Source organism: Scatophagus argus, chromosome 18, assembly GCF_020382885.2.
Source record: "Scatophagus argus isolate fScaArg1 chromosome 18, fScaArg1.pri, whole genome shotgun sequence".
NCBI lineage: Eukaryota > Metazoa > Chordata > Actinopteri > Scatophagidae > Scatophagus > Scatophagus argus.
This window is the reverse complement of record NC_058510.1, coordinates 7,087,472-7,104,796: the sequence shown is the minus strand read 5'-3', so window position 1 is coordinate 7,104,796 and position 17,325 is coordinate 7,087,472. Positions and strand designations below refer to the sequence as shown.

At 42.9% G+C, this 17,325-nt stretch overlaps 2 protein-coding genes across 3 annotated transcripts; one reads left to right on the top strand and one right to left on the bottom strand.

Annotated features, from left to right (window-relative positions):
* The first annotated feature begins 704 nt into the window (after positions 1-704).
* On the top strand, positions 705-3,344 carry LOC124049481 (elastase-1-like). The gene is made up of 8 exons (XM_046371176.1): positions 705-787; positions 917-1,011; positions 1,276-1,382; positions 1,510-1,638; positions 1,754-1,890; positions 2,001-2,146; positions 2,487-2,636; positions 2,744-3,344. Exons 1-8 carry the CDS (start codon positions 754-756, stop codon positions 2,750-2,752), a joined length of 807 nt encoding a protein of 268 aa, XP_046227132.1. The 5' UTR covers positions 705-753; the 3' UTR covers positions 2,753-3,344.
* A 379-nt stretch (positions 3,345-3,723) lies between these two features.
* Positions 3,724-16,707, bottom strand: csrnp1b (cysteine-serine-rich nuclear protein 1b). Of its 2 annotated transcripts, XM_046371174.1 has the most exons (5): positions 16,435-16,707; positions 9,652-9,844; positions 7,479-7,738; positions 7,088-7,384; positions 3,724-6,986 (listed from the first exon to the last, which is right to left on the bottom strand). In XM_046371174.1, exons 2-5 carry the CDS (start codon positions 9,824-9,826, stop codon positions 5,994-5,996), a joined length of 1,725 nt encoding a protein of 574 aa, XP_046227130.1. In that variant the 5' UTR covers positions 9,827-9,844; positions 16,435-16,707; the 3' UTR covers positions 3,724-5,993. The 2 variants fall into 2 exon arrangements, with proteins under 2 accessions (XP_046227130.1, XP_046227131.1); XM_046371175.1 differs by lacking the exons at positions 9,652-9,844; positions 16,435-16,707 and adding an exon at positions 8,571-9,613.
* Positions 16,708-17,325: the final 618 nt, after the last annotated feature.

The window sequence follows — 17,325 nt, the reverse complement described above, 5'->3', positions numbered from 1 at the left end:
TAAATTAACTTTGAATTGCACTTTTTTATGTCACGATGCCACCAAAGTGTCTCAAATAGAGGATTAAAACATTAAAGCAGAGAACTACCAGATTAATTTTAATAGATTATATTTCCACCTAGTTATTTCTTCTTATAAAATTAGACTTCCAGATATTTCTGTACATAATTTGACTTTTTATATGCACTTATTTTGTACTACATAATCACACGTCTGTATCTTCGACTGAAATATAAATCCTTTTTTTCACAGTGTGCAGTCGAATAACTTTTTTCAAAGCAGGCGGTGGAACATTTTGTTTCTTTTCAATGGTCATTCGTCAGTTACATAAGTTATCAGTAGGAAATTTTGTGCTTGGGTAACACTCTTTACAGATTTTATAGTTGATTTTGCCTGCTTGGAGTGCACCTGCTTTTCTTCCCACAGCGATAAGAAATATGAGCTTTTTCAGGTTTCCTAAATGGATAACGCAAATACAATGGCTATTTAACAATGAATATATAGCTACATGTAAAGGCTTTTTATAAGGATTTATGCATTTTATGACTACCCACAAAGAAATCTAACCCTTTTTAGATGGGTTTTTCTGTTTATCTGTATGACACGGCATACGGTATTCATTCGATCCGCATAGACTGCTGACGTTAGCAGGTAAGTTGCTGCCTCATACTTTCTGAAGGTGTTCCAGTCTCACACTGATGTAAAGCAGCTGATATAAATAGTTAAACTGCCCATGTTCCTCAGTGCTCCAACATGTTCTCGCTCGTGGTTTTCCTTGCCTGCATTGGTAAGTTGTATGAAAAAATGTATAGAAACACAGTGACCCACAGACTTTTTCAGTGCTGGTAGGGACTTTGCAGACATCGAGACAATGCCACAACTGTGCTCTCTGTTCATGTTCATTTGTGCACCAAAGGGTTGATTTGTGCTGAAGCACCACTCAGCCATGTTGTGCACAATGAGAGGGTTGTAGGAGGCTACGATGCTGCACTCAACTTCTGGACATGGCAGGTAAAAAAATGATAGTTCTCACCACAACACCACAATTCTCTAAACTTGTAGTGCTCTGCTGAAAATGTGCCAGTGCAAATATAACTTAATCTAAATGAATATAGTGACATTTGTATGAGTAAAATTATATTCAACATTTGATGTCATTTTGTCCAAGATACCAGTGGTTCAGAGTTGGTTTTTTATTTTTATTTTTTTAGATTTTCTTATTTCTAACTGAGCAAATACATTATAAACTGAGCTCCTGTCTATATTTTCTCTTAGGTTTCTCTCCAGCAGGATTCATACAATGATGGCTTATACTACCACATCTGTGGCGGCAGCATCATTGATGCTTTCCATGTTATGACTGCAGCTCACTGTATCCTCAGGTTGGCTTTCTCACACATTTTATACATTTTATGTCGATGTCTCTTTTAATGTCAAATAGAATGCTGGGTCAAGCAGGTAAACTGATGAGTAAGCATACTGTCTTTTTGTTTCTCACGTCCTTGTCAGCATGGATGCTAGCAAGTACCGTGTGGTAGTGGGTGAGTATAACCTGTATGAGTATGACGGCAGTGAGCAGTTTATCCATGTGGAAAGGATTATCATTCATCCTGGCTGGACTGGTGACCTTGCCAATGGGTAAAGTAGCAGCAAGTTGGACCTTTTTCTTTAATTTAAATAAGAAAACAAAAACAAGCTATTCAAAAACACAATTTTATTACATTTTATTAACCACGTTTTTTTTGTCTATAAGAAATGACATTGCCGTCTTGAAACTGGCTAATCCTGTGTATGACAACGGCTTTGTGTCTATTGCCAACCTTCCCGCCCCTGGACAGATGTTGCCTCATGGCTTCACCTGTTACATCACCGGCTGGGGACTTATGGACTGTGAGAAGACACCTGTTGCAAACATATTTCCTCTTATTTCTCATGCACATCATTTATGTATGTCTAATAAAAACAAAATCACTTTGCCTTCACTTTGCCTCTTTTCACAGACATGGGGAGCGTCCCCGCCAACCTACAGGAGGCTGCCATCCCTGTGGTGGAACATTCAGTCTGCTCCCAGCCTAACTGGTGGGGCAGCATTGCTCTGAAAACTATGGTGTGTGCTGGAGGGGATGGAATCATATCAGGCTGCCAGGTACAAAAATCAAATGTGCATCTGCCTAAACAAGGCAGTTTTGTCCTGAAATCAGTTTACCTCAACCGAGACCAACATTTGTGTTTGCACTCTCCAACATCAAAGGCAAAACTCTGGTTTTGCTCCACTATGAATATTTTGGGTCTCCTTTCCTACTGTCAGTGACTTGTTTACTTATCAAAGATGATAAACCTGACAACAGTGCCAGCTATATTAGGAATTTATCTTTGTTTAGCCAGCAGATCTCTGACTCAGCAAAAGCTGTATAAAGAGTAAGCGTTAGTGTCCCACTTGTCATTAAACTGGGCCCTCTCTTCTTTGTCTGTTCTACCTGTCCCAGGGTGACTCTGGGGGTCCCCTGAACTGTTTCACTGATGGAGTCTGGAGAGTCCATGGTGTTGTCAGTTACGGTCCATCTGGCTTTTGCAACCAAGCGTATAAGCCTACCGTCTTCACCAGAGTATCTTCCTTCCTTGACTGGATCCTTTCCGTAAGCCCCCTTTCTAGCTTTATGGTGTGATTCTGAACATTTCACCATATTTTGCCTACATATTTCAGTTGCTTGACTTTTATTTCTTTGTATGTTTTTTTTTTCAGGTTGTGTAAAATCCATACATGGAAAAGTGTTTTGTCCAAATTGTCATGGAACCAGTGAAATAAAATGAATATGCATCTGAATCTTTTGTGTATTACACACAGCAAATATTAGTTTTCAGTACTGCATTCAGCCAAAGGGTGGCGATAGTGGTTCAAGTTTAAACTGAATGCTACTCTGACTCCTGGCAGGCTTTGATGTGATTCTTGGCACGCTTGTACTTTCTCACAGTCTCAGAAATGTATTGTCTATTGGATGCATTTTGTGGTGAAGCTTACAATCAGCCTGATAATGGGATCACAGTTAAAGGGCCATAGAGTGAATACCAAGTAGGAACGGTGACAACCCTGATCCTCTGACCTCCCAAGCTGCAGCTCCCCAGTGGATAGAACATTCCTTGGGATTGTTTGATGGATGTTTCAAACCAAAGACCAAAGGGACTGGACTTTTATTAGACAAAAAAAAAGGCTTAAGTGGCAATGTGGCATCGAGGTAAACTCTTTTGATGTCTGAATTACATTTACCCAAAGACTTAACAAGAACCACATTTTCAAAATAGTGGCCAAATGTGAGCTTTATGTAGTTACCGGCCAGTCTGGGAATTCTGGCCATATGTTTGTGGTGGTAGTCAGGAGACTACAGCACGACATCACATGAAGTGTTTTTCTCTTAGCCATGGAAACCAGAAACCACAGATAAATTCCAGTGGTTTCCCCAAAAAACCCTAAAAGAATGTCAGTGCAGTGAATGTGTATGGGAACTGTCTTTAACAATATAGAAAATATAAAGATTTTAGTAGGTTAAAACATGAATCTATTGAATTACATCTAGTAGACCAAGACTACATAAAATATGCATAAGATAAATCAGACAAGCAGCTGTGTGGGCACATATGCTTACCCTCTGCCTCTGAATCTAAACTTCACAAAGGTTTATTATGTAGCATAAAATTTAACAAATCAGCAAATGACAAACAGCAGAGTCGAGCAATTAAAAAATGTTTTTTTATTATTATTTGGAGGGACAGGCTGTCAAAATGGCTAAGATGAGACAAACTGTTTTTGAACAGCAGGTTAAAGTGTGAATATGTAAAAAATAAAGCAGCTTTGTTTGCTCTGCAGGACCATTCAAGCAGAAATATGTACAACAAAAAAAGGCAAAAAAGTAAGACACGTTCTTTGAAAATCAAATTTAAAAAGCTGTACTGTAATACATTACATTGATAAACACTCACTGTTGCCATTTCTTCATGAGAATTGATGTTTTATACAAGAGAAATGAATGTTTGTTTGCAAAAATCAGTGCCCTCTTTCATGGCAAAAGATCATATATCAGATGGATTTCAAAGTAATCAAAAAGGCGAAAAGCGAATAATACATTTCCGATGTGCACTCAGCACTTTTCAAAGTATACAATTAATCAGAACAAGTTTTAACAAACAGGACCTGCATGCATAATTTCTAAAGGGTCCAGAAAGGCTGTTGAAACAGCTGTAGAAAGGGTGAGATATGTACATCAACTCTCTAGTGTCCTCAACTGTTCACTCAGGTGACAGCAGAATCACCTTTGAAAGGTCTTGTTCTGTAATTAAAGAGGCAACTCTTCAATTTTCAGGGTTCATGTGCGCGATAAAAATTGTATAATATATGCAGTTTTTATCCACAAAAACCCTTTACATGTGTAATTTATATCATAGTGTAACCCAAGTCACAGACTTCCAAAAAATTCAGAATACAATCAAATTGATCTTTGTAATTTACTTAGATTTAGTGGCATTTTGCTAAACTATCAAACCATAAGACTGCCTATGAAAAATACTTCAGAATGTTAGAGATCAATATCCTCCATAAGTATACATTTCTCTATAATTCATATATTACAAAGTTTGTCCCAGATTGAAAATTACCCATTTTGCTTTCTTAATAAAATATTCAATTTGTCAGTGATTAGAATTCTTTTTTTCAACCTACATAAATTAGTTACAAAATATTAGTGTAATTTTCTATGGTTACATTATAGGCAGCGATACAATGGACCCATAATTTAGTTTCAGTGATTAGGGAGATTCCACAGTTTTCAGTCCCAAAGCTTAAATGGAAGCACTGTGCACACACCATCGGCAGGCATGGCTCCCCTGATAAGCAGGCACATCCAGTAAACTTCACAACACCCCATTTTATTGCCAAAATGTCTTAAATTAAATAACTAATGAAATGATGACATAATAAGTTACCAAAAAAAAAAAAGTTAAATGTATAAGAGAATAGATATTAAATACTTTCTGCTGGACTTGTGGTCCCATTTCCCATAACAACGCCTAAATGTGATATGGAAATTAGGAAGAAAGATTGCACTTTCAGGTGAAAATATCAAACCACAGTGCTTATTGAGTGAAAGTAGGCTTTATCTGAAATAAATAAAAATCGAAAAGGAAATAATTTAAAACAAAAGTAATAAAGACAATACAGCTTTTAATGGTATGAGCATTATTTCTCGTTACCCGGCTCATAAATAACAAACTCCATAATTTAGCGTTGAACTGCTGAATCGACCCCATACTACCAAAACAATGCCTATTCATACATAACTATTTTTTTCACAGATAAAGTGCTGATCGAGGAGCTTTTAGAGGGATTTTTTTTTGTACCATATGAGACCCTTGGGAGAGACCTTGAGGAGAAAGAGTCCACTAGCTTTAGGATTCAACACAGGGAGGACCCTAACTACTCAAGTCCTTTGGGTATAGAACCCAAAGGGAAGGACATGAACAAGACTGTATTGTGATTTGACTCAGGTTTCATATAAAGGCCATCACAGCAATGGTCACCATACATTGCCTCCAAAAGCTAGAAAGCTAGAAAAAAGTCCCTGAGGTGCACATTCAGCTGTGTTGAGATACCCAACCCGGCCCTGGTTAAGATTGATTCCTGTTTAGCGCATGGTTGGTGATCTTGGTTTGGTTAAAAGAGCTTTCTTAGGAATTGAGAGCCGTCATTGGTTTCTATTGGCCTGGTCAAATTGATCTCTGTTTTGTATCTTTTCACTTTTAACACTAGCTGCCGTCTCACACAGCAATAATCCCAAACTGCTTTCCTAACATTTTGAAGGCAAGTCTGGAATTTGAATATTTTTTTTTTTTAGGCAAGAGGGAAATCACAGCTTCCTCCTAAATCAATGACTTCTTATGTGCATGTTCAGTCCCCTCCCAAACCCCTCTTTTTTCTTGCACTGTCCACACATATTCACTTTTTGTCAAACTTTCACAGACTCCATCACAGACAATTTCATGGCTTCCTCCAACAGCTGATTGTCTGTAAAAGTGGCAGGAGGTTCTGGGACGGATTCTGAAAGGCCAATCAATGACTCTAGGAGGCAGGTCCCTGGGTCACTCGCCGGAGGGAGGCTCGGGTAAGTAGGCAGCTGAAACTGAAAAAAGTTGTCCATGTGTTCGTACTCCTTGAGGGAGTTGTAGAGCGAACTGGGCTCCAAGCAGGGGAAACCGTCAAAGAACTCCAGATCTGACTCTGAGGAGAGGCTCAGGTCCATGTTATAGCTTGCAGAATGATCGAATGTGGGGGAGGGTGTGCGTGGCACACTACTGCTATGGAATAGGGCATTTCCCTGGTTGGCGTTCTCATCCAAAAGTTCTGAGATGGCTGTAGCTCGATTGTCTGTGTGATCGTCTGCAGAATCCAACAGTGCAGCGTCTATATTGTCATTCTCGTCAGAAAAGTCCACCATGCTAAAGCTACTAAAAGCCTCCGTAGATGGCTGCTGTTGTTCTTGCCGTTGATCTTGGCAGCACATGCCCTTGGGGACCCCACCTTCCTGGCTACTTCTTGAGCAATTCTCTGTTTCGTGGAAACTGAGAATGCGGCTCAGGCCTTTCTCATCAACATCCAGCTGGGTACGACGCTCGCAAGGGCTCTCGCTTGCCTCAGAGTCCTCACTCTGACCTGAAGAGTCTGAGTCTGTCATATCGCTGCTGCAACTGTTCTCTCCAGTTGCCAACAGTTCAGAGCTAAAGGGGAAGGAGGGCACTGCCGGCAAGGATGTGGCCCCTGTTCTGTTCTCTTCCTCCTCCTCCTCTGTGCTAGACTGCTCCTCCAGCCTCTTCTCCAACTCCAGCTTCATGATAGTGTGGATGTAATGTGTCTGTACCCTGGTGGAGTTGAACTCAATGCGACCCTCAGTGTTTCCACAGCCATCCTTGGTACAGCCACATGGGAAAGAGGAATGATCCATCTGTGAGAAGTGCAAGGAAGTTGTTTAATTATTTGTAAAATACACGTAAGATTGCATTGTGGTCTAGAGCCCATATTGTTGAACCTCATTTCAGCTCTTACCTGACATTTGATGCCAGCCAGGCTGCAGCTGCATGTCTCAGGCTCACAGAAACCCTGGCAGTCGCAACCACAGTTCTCCCTGGAGATCCGCAGTTCATGCAACTGCCTCTTCTCCTCCTTGTCGATCTTCTTCACACCGGCTGCTTTCAGCAAGGCGTAACGACGTTTTGGTGGGTAAGGCTGGAGGAAAGAGCCCTCCTCCAAGTTGGCTCCACTGAGGTCAATGTCCTGCTCAGGGATGTCGTCCACCGTTAGTTGCTCCGCTTCTTCGCTCTCTTGGGTTCCATTCTTAGTCAGCTGGAGAGAACAAGACACATCAAATGTGTAATTGTTGAATTGTTGAGTTTCTGCATCAGCATTTTCACAAACTATCCAAAACAAGTTTGCTTACCTTCAGTTTGAGAGCCTCCAGCTTCTCCTCCCTGAGTCTGTTGAAGAGTTTTTCCCGGCGAAGGAGCCGCTGCTCCACAGCAAACTCAGCGAGTGTATACGTGCGGAGCACGCTGTGGCGCTGCATCATGCCCAGAGTGCACCCTCCTCGACTGGGAACACTGGTGAATCCCTGGCACCGAGGGAAGAAGAACACTGTCACCTGGTCGAACGTCACATTGCCCCGCCGTGCTCTCTTTGACTTCTTAAGGATGGATGTTGCTGTGGATGAAGAAAGAGTCAACTTAGAATTAACTTACTCAAGGAGATAAGTGTTTTAAACATGAGCATTCTGTTGAACTGCCTCAGTTCCTTTTATGTGCCGCTAGATGGCATAATGCCCCACCTCTTCTCTTGAGATGTGTGCAAATCCTGCTGGACAGACTGTAAAAGGACACCACTTTGATTCATTGCCCTAGTCCTCAACCAAGCCTTATCATGTACCCAATTAAAAGGCACTGCTCACATTTACATCCTGTGAAGTGTAATCTAAACTAACAAGAATCTTTAGCTGCGTTTCTTGTCCTACTATGCCAAAAACAAACAAACAAATAAATAAATACAAAACTATCACCCAGCCCAGGATTTTCCCCTTGGTGGCCAACACAGTGAAGGAAGCAGAACTGCCAGGCTAACAAAGAGTAATGCTAATGAGTAAATGCTTGGGGCTTCTGGAAGAGGTGGAGGGTGGAGGTGTGGAGCTCTCAGGACAGAAATAAAAAACACCCACCCTGGTCTCTCTGCTAGCTGACAATCCTCATAAATGGCCCAGTTACTGACAGGAGTCAAAGGTCCTTTCTCTGTTAAAGACATTCAGGGCCCACAGCAACCAGCTATCTTCCTATACCCAGACAAATAGACTAAAAACATATGGCAATCAAAGTGGAACCACATGTTGGAATATTCAACACGACTTTTGAGCCTCGCTTAGAGACAAGGAACTTTTTCCTCCGCTTAAGCCACCAGAGCCAATGTTTTTTTTTTGTTTGTTTTTTTTTTTTGTGGTTGTGCGAACAGAAAAGGATGCCAACACTCCACATGTGTTGAGCATTACCTTTGTTGTGTGGTGGGGAATTCCTTGTAGAATCCCACTTTTTTCCCGCCTCAGCCATGGAACTTTCCTGGGACACACCCTGAACAACTGCCCACAAGTCACATGAGTCAAACAGGAAAATCTGTGTGCTTGGTGTTATAATTGAAATTCAGCGGAAGAGAAGCAACCTTTTAGCTCAATGCAGGTGCAGACAATAGCCTTACTATGTTGTCTAATCTGCTGCGAGGGGTAACACAGATGAAAGAAGCTGCCAGTTTCAGCTTCACATCCATCAAATCCAGTCAGGCTTATGACACCCACAGCAGACAAATGGTACCTTCTTTCCTGCCTCTAAATGGGATAGTTTTGCTGACTGTTCTTCCTCCTACACATCACAATGACAGTCAACTTTGCTGTCCAACACAAACACCGGATTTATAATGATCTGCACAATCTGCTCGTCTTGATGTGTCTGCAAGTCTTCTATTCTTGATTGGCCAAGCTCCCCCCCCTTCTGTATGCCTTAACCCAGCCTCTTTCAGCACCTGTGCTGGGTGCATGCCCGGGCTTCAGACAAGGCTCTGTGTGTTCCCAAGCCTTGGCAACCTGCCAATGCATCTCTTCCTGGCTCCATGCCCCACCATCCTGGAAACCTCACAACTGTTTGCCCTTCTCCCCTACAATCGCTCTCCAACCAAACCAGTCCCCGAAAGGCCAGCAGTTGCACCCAAGTCCAGACAGAAACACCCTGAAGCCGCTCATATATATCTATATCTCTGAAGGAAAGGTGAGACTCTGTCTGCAAGGCTCTGCAAGAAGGTGGATACAGAGCCACAGAGAGCAGCCACTGCATAATGCGATTAGCCATTTTGCAACTTCAGGGCATGAAATCAAAAGGTGCATTCATTGCAGAAGTGTGAAAAAAATTCTGCCAACTGTTTTAACATTTGCCAGCTGTCTAAATTTCTTAACTCACCCCCACTTTTATGGGGTTATTATCAGAGCCTCCACAGAGCAGTAAAGACAAGGCAAGAGAACACATTTAAAAGCAAGTACCAACGACTCTTTCTATGATTTATTGTTGCTGGAAGAAGATACTCACTGTTGAAATTTGTTGCTGGGGAGCTGGGGTTGCTGGGAGTGGAATCCAGGGTGTCCGAGTAGCAGCTCTCCCCCTCTGAGTCCCAGCCTGAGCAGGCAGAGGAGAGGGAGGAGGGTGAGGAGTAGCATGGGTCCTCATCCACCTCCTCAAACTTCCTCTTGAGAAGCCCACTCATGGCGTTAATGTGAACTATCTGCAGAGAAGAACAGAGAGAGCAAATCATTCATACTTATTTTAACAGCTTTGATCAGTGAGGATTCAAGTTTTGCCTCACTGAATGTAAAGCAACTGGTGATATAACACAACCAGAACCACTAAATCAACATTATCCATGTGTTGCATGCAGCTATTGTACACACAACCCTTTTCATAATGTTATTGGTACAAGCAAGTCCAGTGCTCAGCCATGTGAGAGCGTGTGCATCCCAGTCTCATGCTGCACTCCACACAGAGTGGAAATAAGCCACAGCACAGGAAGTAATCAATCAGGGCTATTTGCATAAGTCAACAATTACTGGACCCTTCACCCTCTTCCAAATCCCATCAGCTCAGAAAAATGCATTGATTAGAGAGAGGGGCCGAGCATAGAGATGACCAAATCATCTAACCATGGACATTTAATTTCAATCATTCCCTTTAGGCCGCTTTCACTACCAAATATACAGGCCAAGGCCAGAGCAGTTCACCACTTGTCCTGTTTTAATGTGCTCACACGGTGCTAGTAAATATGCACGGCTATGCACAGTTGAGATGTTTTGTTATGCAACTCCTGCATGTACTCTTTCAGAGCTAATGAGAGAGAAAAAGGTGATCACCAGTTCATGAGAAGAAGGAATGCCATTTACCCTTTGCTCTGCACAAACATTGCCTGATATCTGTAAAAACTCCATGTACAAACTTAGTTGCTATCTTTAAATCTTGTTTTAGTCAATGAAGAAATACTTCCATATCTCAAACAAATCAAACTCCTGTCTGCTCAGTTTGTATCAGGAAAAAAAAAAGGAACAGAAACCACATGACATGAAAAATGAACATGTTGAGAAGGAAGGTTTACTGCTGCTGTGTTTTATGGTTATGAGACATAAACGTGTCACATAGCTCTGACAAACAACAGACAATCTTTTTCACAACTTTCGAGGAGGTGATGGCGACTGCTAGACAAGACAGGTTATCATCACAGTCCGTGGGCTGAGTTCCTGCTTACTTAAACAAGGAGGGTCGGAGGGGTGGAGGAAGGAAGTGAGAGGGGAGAGGAGAGACACGACTGGGCTCAGCTCCAGTACAGACACTCCCTTCAACAGTGTGGAATGGGAAAGGTTTCACTTTACACGTAAAGAGATCATTTCACATCAAATTGTTTACCGTCTTCAGAATTGCAGCCAAATCACTTACAGCTGCTGTAGATGCATTTCAATCTTTGGTTATTTTTAGTTTGTTCAAATATTTACTTGGTAATACCTATAATTGTATAAGAATGTTTATAAGGAGCGGTCAAAGGCCATTTTTGCACTGTTTTTTTTTTGTCTGTTTCTTGATGTTGAAATGTTTGATAATTACAGAGTAGGAACCTTTAAATTAGTTTAAGTGTCTATCCCTAGCATGTCAATTATTAGAACAAACACGGCTCAGATGCGTAGACACCAAGCGCTCTTGCCAACAGGATAATCCATCATCCTTAGAGGACAACTAAATGTGTCAAAGACATGACACATCCTGTCCAGAGATCCTCCAATGGCTTTAGAGCATTTTGAACTCCATGCATGTCCTGCTGCATGTTATGCAAGGGTCAGCACTCAAAGAACAAAACAAAAAAAAAAAAAAAAAAAGACCAGGTATGTAAGGTGGGGGGTCATTTTCAGAATGCAACGGAGAGCAATTATGCAAAAGCAGTCTTCCCCTCTGACAAGGATAAAAGAGACATCTGAGTCAAGGGCAAGAGGCTGACACCTTTGTATAGGCAGTGGGGGCAGCTTTGCAGCTGTACACAGGGTTATTGTTATTGCTGCAGTCAGATATTGTTGTCCCCGGTGCATATATGATGAATGAATCACCTTGCAATAGGTCAAACGTGGCTCATATTGTCTCTGCAACAAACAAAAAGCCTTCCTTTAGACTGTGACCACCTCAGTTCTTAAGGGCATTTTACATTTCTGCGCCAATGAGAAAAGCACCCACTTATTTCCCACCTATTAACTTACTCGAACAGAGAACAATCTCCAAATGCCTTTCACAACTAATATCATCATGTCATGGGATTTGCATTGAAACAATTTAGAAACACCTGGGTGCAGCATCTGTTGCTTATGTATTCGCTGACTGACAACAAGTGAGTTTGAAACATCACACCACCACACACACATCTCTGTCTGAGAAAAGAGGAGCACACATGGGTTCACCTTACATTTTTGCCATCGCCCCTCCACCCTTCTTTGCCTTTTCCCCATAAAAAAATGAAAACAGAGCTGTGAGGCATCCTCAAGGGAGTGTGTAGCGCCAGCTAAGCAAAGTCTTTTTAATTAAAAGCTGCAGTGAGGCAGAAGGGGGAGGAGAGGAAGAGGGGTGAGGGGGTGGGGGTGGGGGGGCAGTGGTGTCAGAACTGGGTCATTGTCTCTTGACTGCAGTCTACCTGACACATTGATTTGTTAATCCTGTTCAATGGGCAGAAACAATGGCGAGAGGTTAATCCTGGCAAGAGCACGGCTTGTAGTCAATCTGGAGCTTCTCAGCCTGCTCAGCCGCTGCACCCACAGAACAAGGCCAAGAGAGCAGGGAGAGTGGATGAAACAAGGCACTGGGGGTAAAAAGACAACAATCGTGCAATGACTCATTTGTGAAAGGGTGGAGGGAGGGGAAAAAAGAACAAAGATAAAAGAGGGAAATTCAGAGCCAGCTCCTCAAGAAAGCAGCGCCTGTGAACGTCTGCTCTAAATGGAGAATGGATGTGATCGGACAGCCGAGCCAGAGAGGGAGCACAGCATGTTTTCAACGCGCACTAAATTATGCATCACTGTCATTCCATCAACCGCACACAGGCAGGCAGATAAAGGACGCATCCGCTGAGGTGCTCCCCAGCCAGTTGTCACAGAGTTGGAAGACAAATCTCAGGCGAGGAGATTTGTCACCAGAAGCACTACACAGCTCAAGTCAGATGCATAACTATGTCAGTTGAATGAAATTATCTTGATACACGTGGCTACAGGCTGTTAATATGCCTTCAGTATCCAAATTCATTTCTATTTTATCTGCAGCTACTCAAGTTCTTATTAGGGAGTCTTAAATTATTCAAACAGGGAGGAAGTTCAATGTGTTAAAAAGTCTAGGGTTAATCAATCACTAACTAAGAACTTTCAATATCAAATAAGCTTATAACATTGCTCTACCTTTAGATAATAAAAAAAGAGGATTTTAGGGTGGAACAATACCTATCTTTATAGTTTCCCAGTGCCAACACAGAGGAGTTGATAAAGGGCATTTAAATTAAAAAAAAAGGAGAAAGAGGCTTTGTATGCCCTAATAATCTAAAAGAAAAAAATCATATGCATCCCTGCATATGTAGAGACCCAGTGGTCTCTTTAAACTGTTTAAACTGCCCCCATCTGCCCTGCTGCCTAATAGAACAAGTCACAGTTGACTTTGCCCCCTTGCACTGCCTGTTCAGCCTCTTTGAAGCTGATAACAGTGTGGGTGGGAGCGGCAAGTCGCACTAAACTTGGCCTGCCGAGAACATTTACATGGCACGCTGACAACCCTGCGCAGTGTCTGAATGACTGACTGACTGAGTTGAGTGCTCATAAAATGTGATAAAGACGAGCCTGGGAGTCTTCCTGCGTGTGTGCGAGCGTGTCTGAGCCGGTCGTCCCCCTCCAGCCTTTAAGGTATTGCACCTCTCACTTCCAGCTCTGTCGCTGAGAACACGGAGGTAATTGATCAGAGCCGTCAAGGTGACAGCGGGGCTGGATTCCAGCTCCTGCACAGCTGGGGAAACACTGGCTCATTTCTTCAACTCAGCTGTTACTCAGAAGCGCTCCACCTGCTGGAACAATGCAGGGAGAGCTCCCGTCTTCTCCTCTAAGAGCCTGTTGTTCTCACCGAAGCCCAAAGCTCGCTGTGACTGTGCCACAGAAACATTCTGTTCCTCTGCCTCAACCCATGCGCACACTGACTGCAAAAAAAAAGAGAGGTAGTGGGAAGAAGCAGGGAGGATTGTACAAAACAAATAAATAATGTCATGTCTCCAAGCCACAGGAATTCCATTCTGGCAGCACCACTCTGGCTGTAATAGTGGGAGAAGAACACAGGCTCTATCTAACCCAGATGTGTTTTCTACTGCTCACCACTGGAAAGTCCTCCTCCCATAAGGCAGCTGACTGAGTTACCTTCCCAAGCCACACCTGACAGGGTATTAACCTGCACGTGGACCTAACATACACTCAGCTGTCATTAATCTGTTATGTAGGCCAAACCTGAATGGTCAGGTGATGCATGCAAGAGCCAGGCTGTGTAGTCCTCCTGATTTACACACACACACACCAAAAAAAGGGTTGAAAAACTGATTTCAAATCCAATTCCTGGGGAAAGTCTTGCTGTGCAGAAAGAGAGATAAAAAGAGGCCAAAAATGCAGCTGTGACTTTCTTTTTTTCCTCTGACAGATTTGCATGTATCAGAAACTGCAGTGTGTAAAAAAAGCAGAGTTGAGAAACGCAAGGAAAGAATTCCTTTGCATAACACTCTACTAGCTGCAAACATGCAGCTTTGTGTGTGTGTGTGTGTGTGTGTGGAGGAAGGGAGGAGGTAGTTGTGGGTTCAGGGGTCATGCTCCAGTCTGGGACACTTGCAGTATGGAATGCTGGGAGAGGACAAAGCAGATGGGAGCTTTCGACTGCTGTGTGGGAGACCATCAGCAGACTCTGTGCTCTCTCTTACTCTCACACTCACACACACGCACACACACACACACACACACACACACCCTCCCCTCACCCCATCTCTTGTCTCCAGGCACAAAAGCGTGGGGGCCATCCTGCGTGACCAAAATGAAGCAGGCACAGACAACCTTGTCTGAACCCAGCAATGCTGCTGCTGCTGCTGCCTCTCCCAGCTGGGGAGACACATACTGAAAGTGTGTGTGTGTGTGTGTGTGTGTGAGAGAGAGGGAGAGCTTCCTGAGGTTGTGAAACACACACTGCAGTGCACAGGAAGTGGCCATCCAGTTTATCTATGCTGTGTAAGACCACTGCAGGCACCACAAGGTTAGCTAAGTACAGGATGGATATGAAGGAGGTGTATGGATGCTGTTCATCATTTGTGAAATTCCACAGGGTCCTGCACAGAACTTTTGTTGCTTTCATGTCATTTGAGTTAGTTTTCAAAGAAAGGGCAGACGCGTGAGGGTGTAAAATGTGAGCTAAAATGGAAAATGATGATATGTAAAGGGAGATAAAGAGTCATGCAGCAGCCCTGCTCGTTCCTGGGAAAAGAATACCACATGCAATGGACAGCATCAAGTGCTACATTGCCTCTCTGTAAACAAAGGATCATTCAGCTCTCTGTTGCCCAATTCCAGAAAACATGATTCCAAAAATGATCCGGGTGAGGTCGCGCTAGAGACGATTAAATTCATTCAGTCGCTTTATCAACAGCAGCCAGAGCCTGCCTCTGTAAAATACGAGCCTCGGACTGTGGTGTCATTTCTCAAGGAAAATAAAATAAAATAAAATAAAATAAAAATTCGACTTCTTCTGGTAAGGTGATCAAATACACGAACAAGCATGCGCACACGTACGGCTTCCTGGAAATAAATATAAACATTTATGCGTCACAATTACTGATTATGACAAGGTGAATGTGGACGTGCGGTTATGGGAAAATTTGATGTAACAATGAAGGCGCTCAACATTCCGCATCCACAGCTGGCTCGACTACGATCTGCACGGGCTGAAAAATGAATCACCGATCAGAAATCAATCAATCATCAAAGTGTGGTCACGTCGCGGGGCCGGGGCAGCTCTGTCTCTCTGTCTCTCTCTCTGCCTCCACCTCCCTCCCTGTTGACCCGATCATTCCTCATGATTAATGTTAATTCTAATGACAGCAGCCCCTGTCAGCTGTGTGTGTGCGTGCGTGTGTGTGTGTGCTCACATGTAGTGCCTTCAGGAGTCGCTCGTGCTACAAGAGGCGCACCAGCACCGCCGAGGTGAACAAGAACAACTCCGCACGGGCAGAATACACAAAGCAGACCACATCAACAGTTCAGACAAACGAATCCACACTATAAAGCCAAGCACAACACTGTGCGAGCTGCGAAGTTCCTCCAAACCCACAATAATCAGTGATCAATATATAAATCAATACACGAATGAGTGAGATTGTTGGAATCTCGCCTAAATCGATACAGTTTTATTCATCGGCAATTATGAAATTATGGTCAGCTGTGTGGGAAAACCCAGTCCGCAGTTAAAACTCACTCCAAACACGCAGCCAAACATGAGAATATTGACAATAAAGCGTCAAGTTAAACGAAAGTAAAGTGTGTTTTTTTGCTTGTTTGTTTGTTTTTAGGGGAAAAAAACATCCAACACACCACAAAGATTCACCTGTAACAGCCAGCCACACAACAGGGCATTTAAATGACCCAGACACGAAAGAAAGAACATTCAAACTATTTGGCTTCCCTCCTCCGCTGAGGTTTAACACATCAGAAAAAAATAAAACAAAAAAAACAACAGAAAGCCTACGGTGTTCAATAACCCCAACAGCGAACTCTCCATTCTGTTTCTACTCACCACCAATTCGAGTGTCCGATCACCATTAGTGACAAAATATCGTCGGGTAAAACAGCCGATGGGACACCAGTGCGAGTAATCCAAATGGCACGAGTGAAAAAATACAGCGCTTATCCCCGCATATAGACAGCTCCTCGGTGCTTATTGTCTGTGTCTGTCCGCCGCACACGGGGCTCCGTACCAGCTGAAGCGCTTCCCTTGTCTGTAGCAGACTGCCGAGAAGCGCAGCCTTTTTCGTCAGTGGAAAACTCCCTCCTGGCGTCTGGGCTGACGCAGGCGGTGACACAGGGAGGCTGCCCACGCCGCTTCCTGCCTTGTTCTCTCCCCTCTGACTGTACCCACACTACCAGCATGAGAGAGAGAGAGAGAGAGAGAGAGAGAGAGAGAGAGAGAGAGAGAGAGACAAAACAAAACAACAACAACAAAAAAAGACTTATGGTCATCTGTTGTTTTAATACGATAATGATGATAATATGTCACGCATAGGCCTCACAAAACTGACACTACCGAGCCTTTAAAAGAGCCTCTGGTGGTGAGTTTGTGAAAATATTCTGTTGTTGGGTTTCCAGACATAAGCGTAAAAGTCAAGATATCAAGTCAAGGATAGATAGATTATTTTATATACCCAGCGATTTAAAGAATTTCCCTTTGGGGGAAAAAAAATGGATTTCTGATTCTGATAAGTTAAAAAATGTAAAAACTATAATGCGATGTAATGTATAGTGTAAGTCAGCCACTAAACAAACAAGAGTCAGTGGGTAAAGAAGAAAAACAACTCTAAAAACACAAGGAACTACTGAATAAATAACTGACCAGCCTAAAGAAGTTCTGTACGTGGTCGTCTAAGTGTTATTTGATGGAGGTGGGAAATACATTCTTAAGTTAATTCAA

Coding starts and splice junctions, on each gene's coding strand:
- csrnp1b (XM_046371174.1), bottom strand. CDS start 9,826: ATGAGTGGGCTTCTCAAGAGGAAGTTTGAGGAGGTGGATGAGGACCCA. Junction 7,739..9,651: donor CCCAGCAACAAATTTCAACA/GTGAGTATCTTC, acceptor CTTCATCCACAG/CAACATCCATCCTTAAGAAG. Junction 7,385..7,478: donor TGGAGGCTCTCAAACTGAAG/GTAAGCAAACTT, acceptor TGTTCTCTCCAG/CTGACTAAGAATGGAACCCA.
- LOC124049481 (XM_046371176.1), top strand. CDS start 754: ATGTTCTCGCTCGTGGTTTTCCTTGCCTGCATTG. Junction 1,012..1,275: donor TCAACTTCTGGACATGGCAG/GTAAAAAAATGA, acceptor ATTTTCTCTTAG/GTTTCTCTCCAGCAGGATTC. Junction 2,147..2,486: donor GAATCATATCAGGCTGCCAG/GTACAAAAATCA, acceptor TACCTGTCCCAG/GGTGACTCTGGGGGTCCCCT.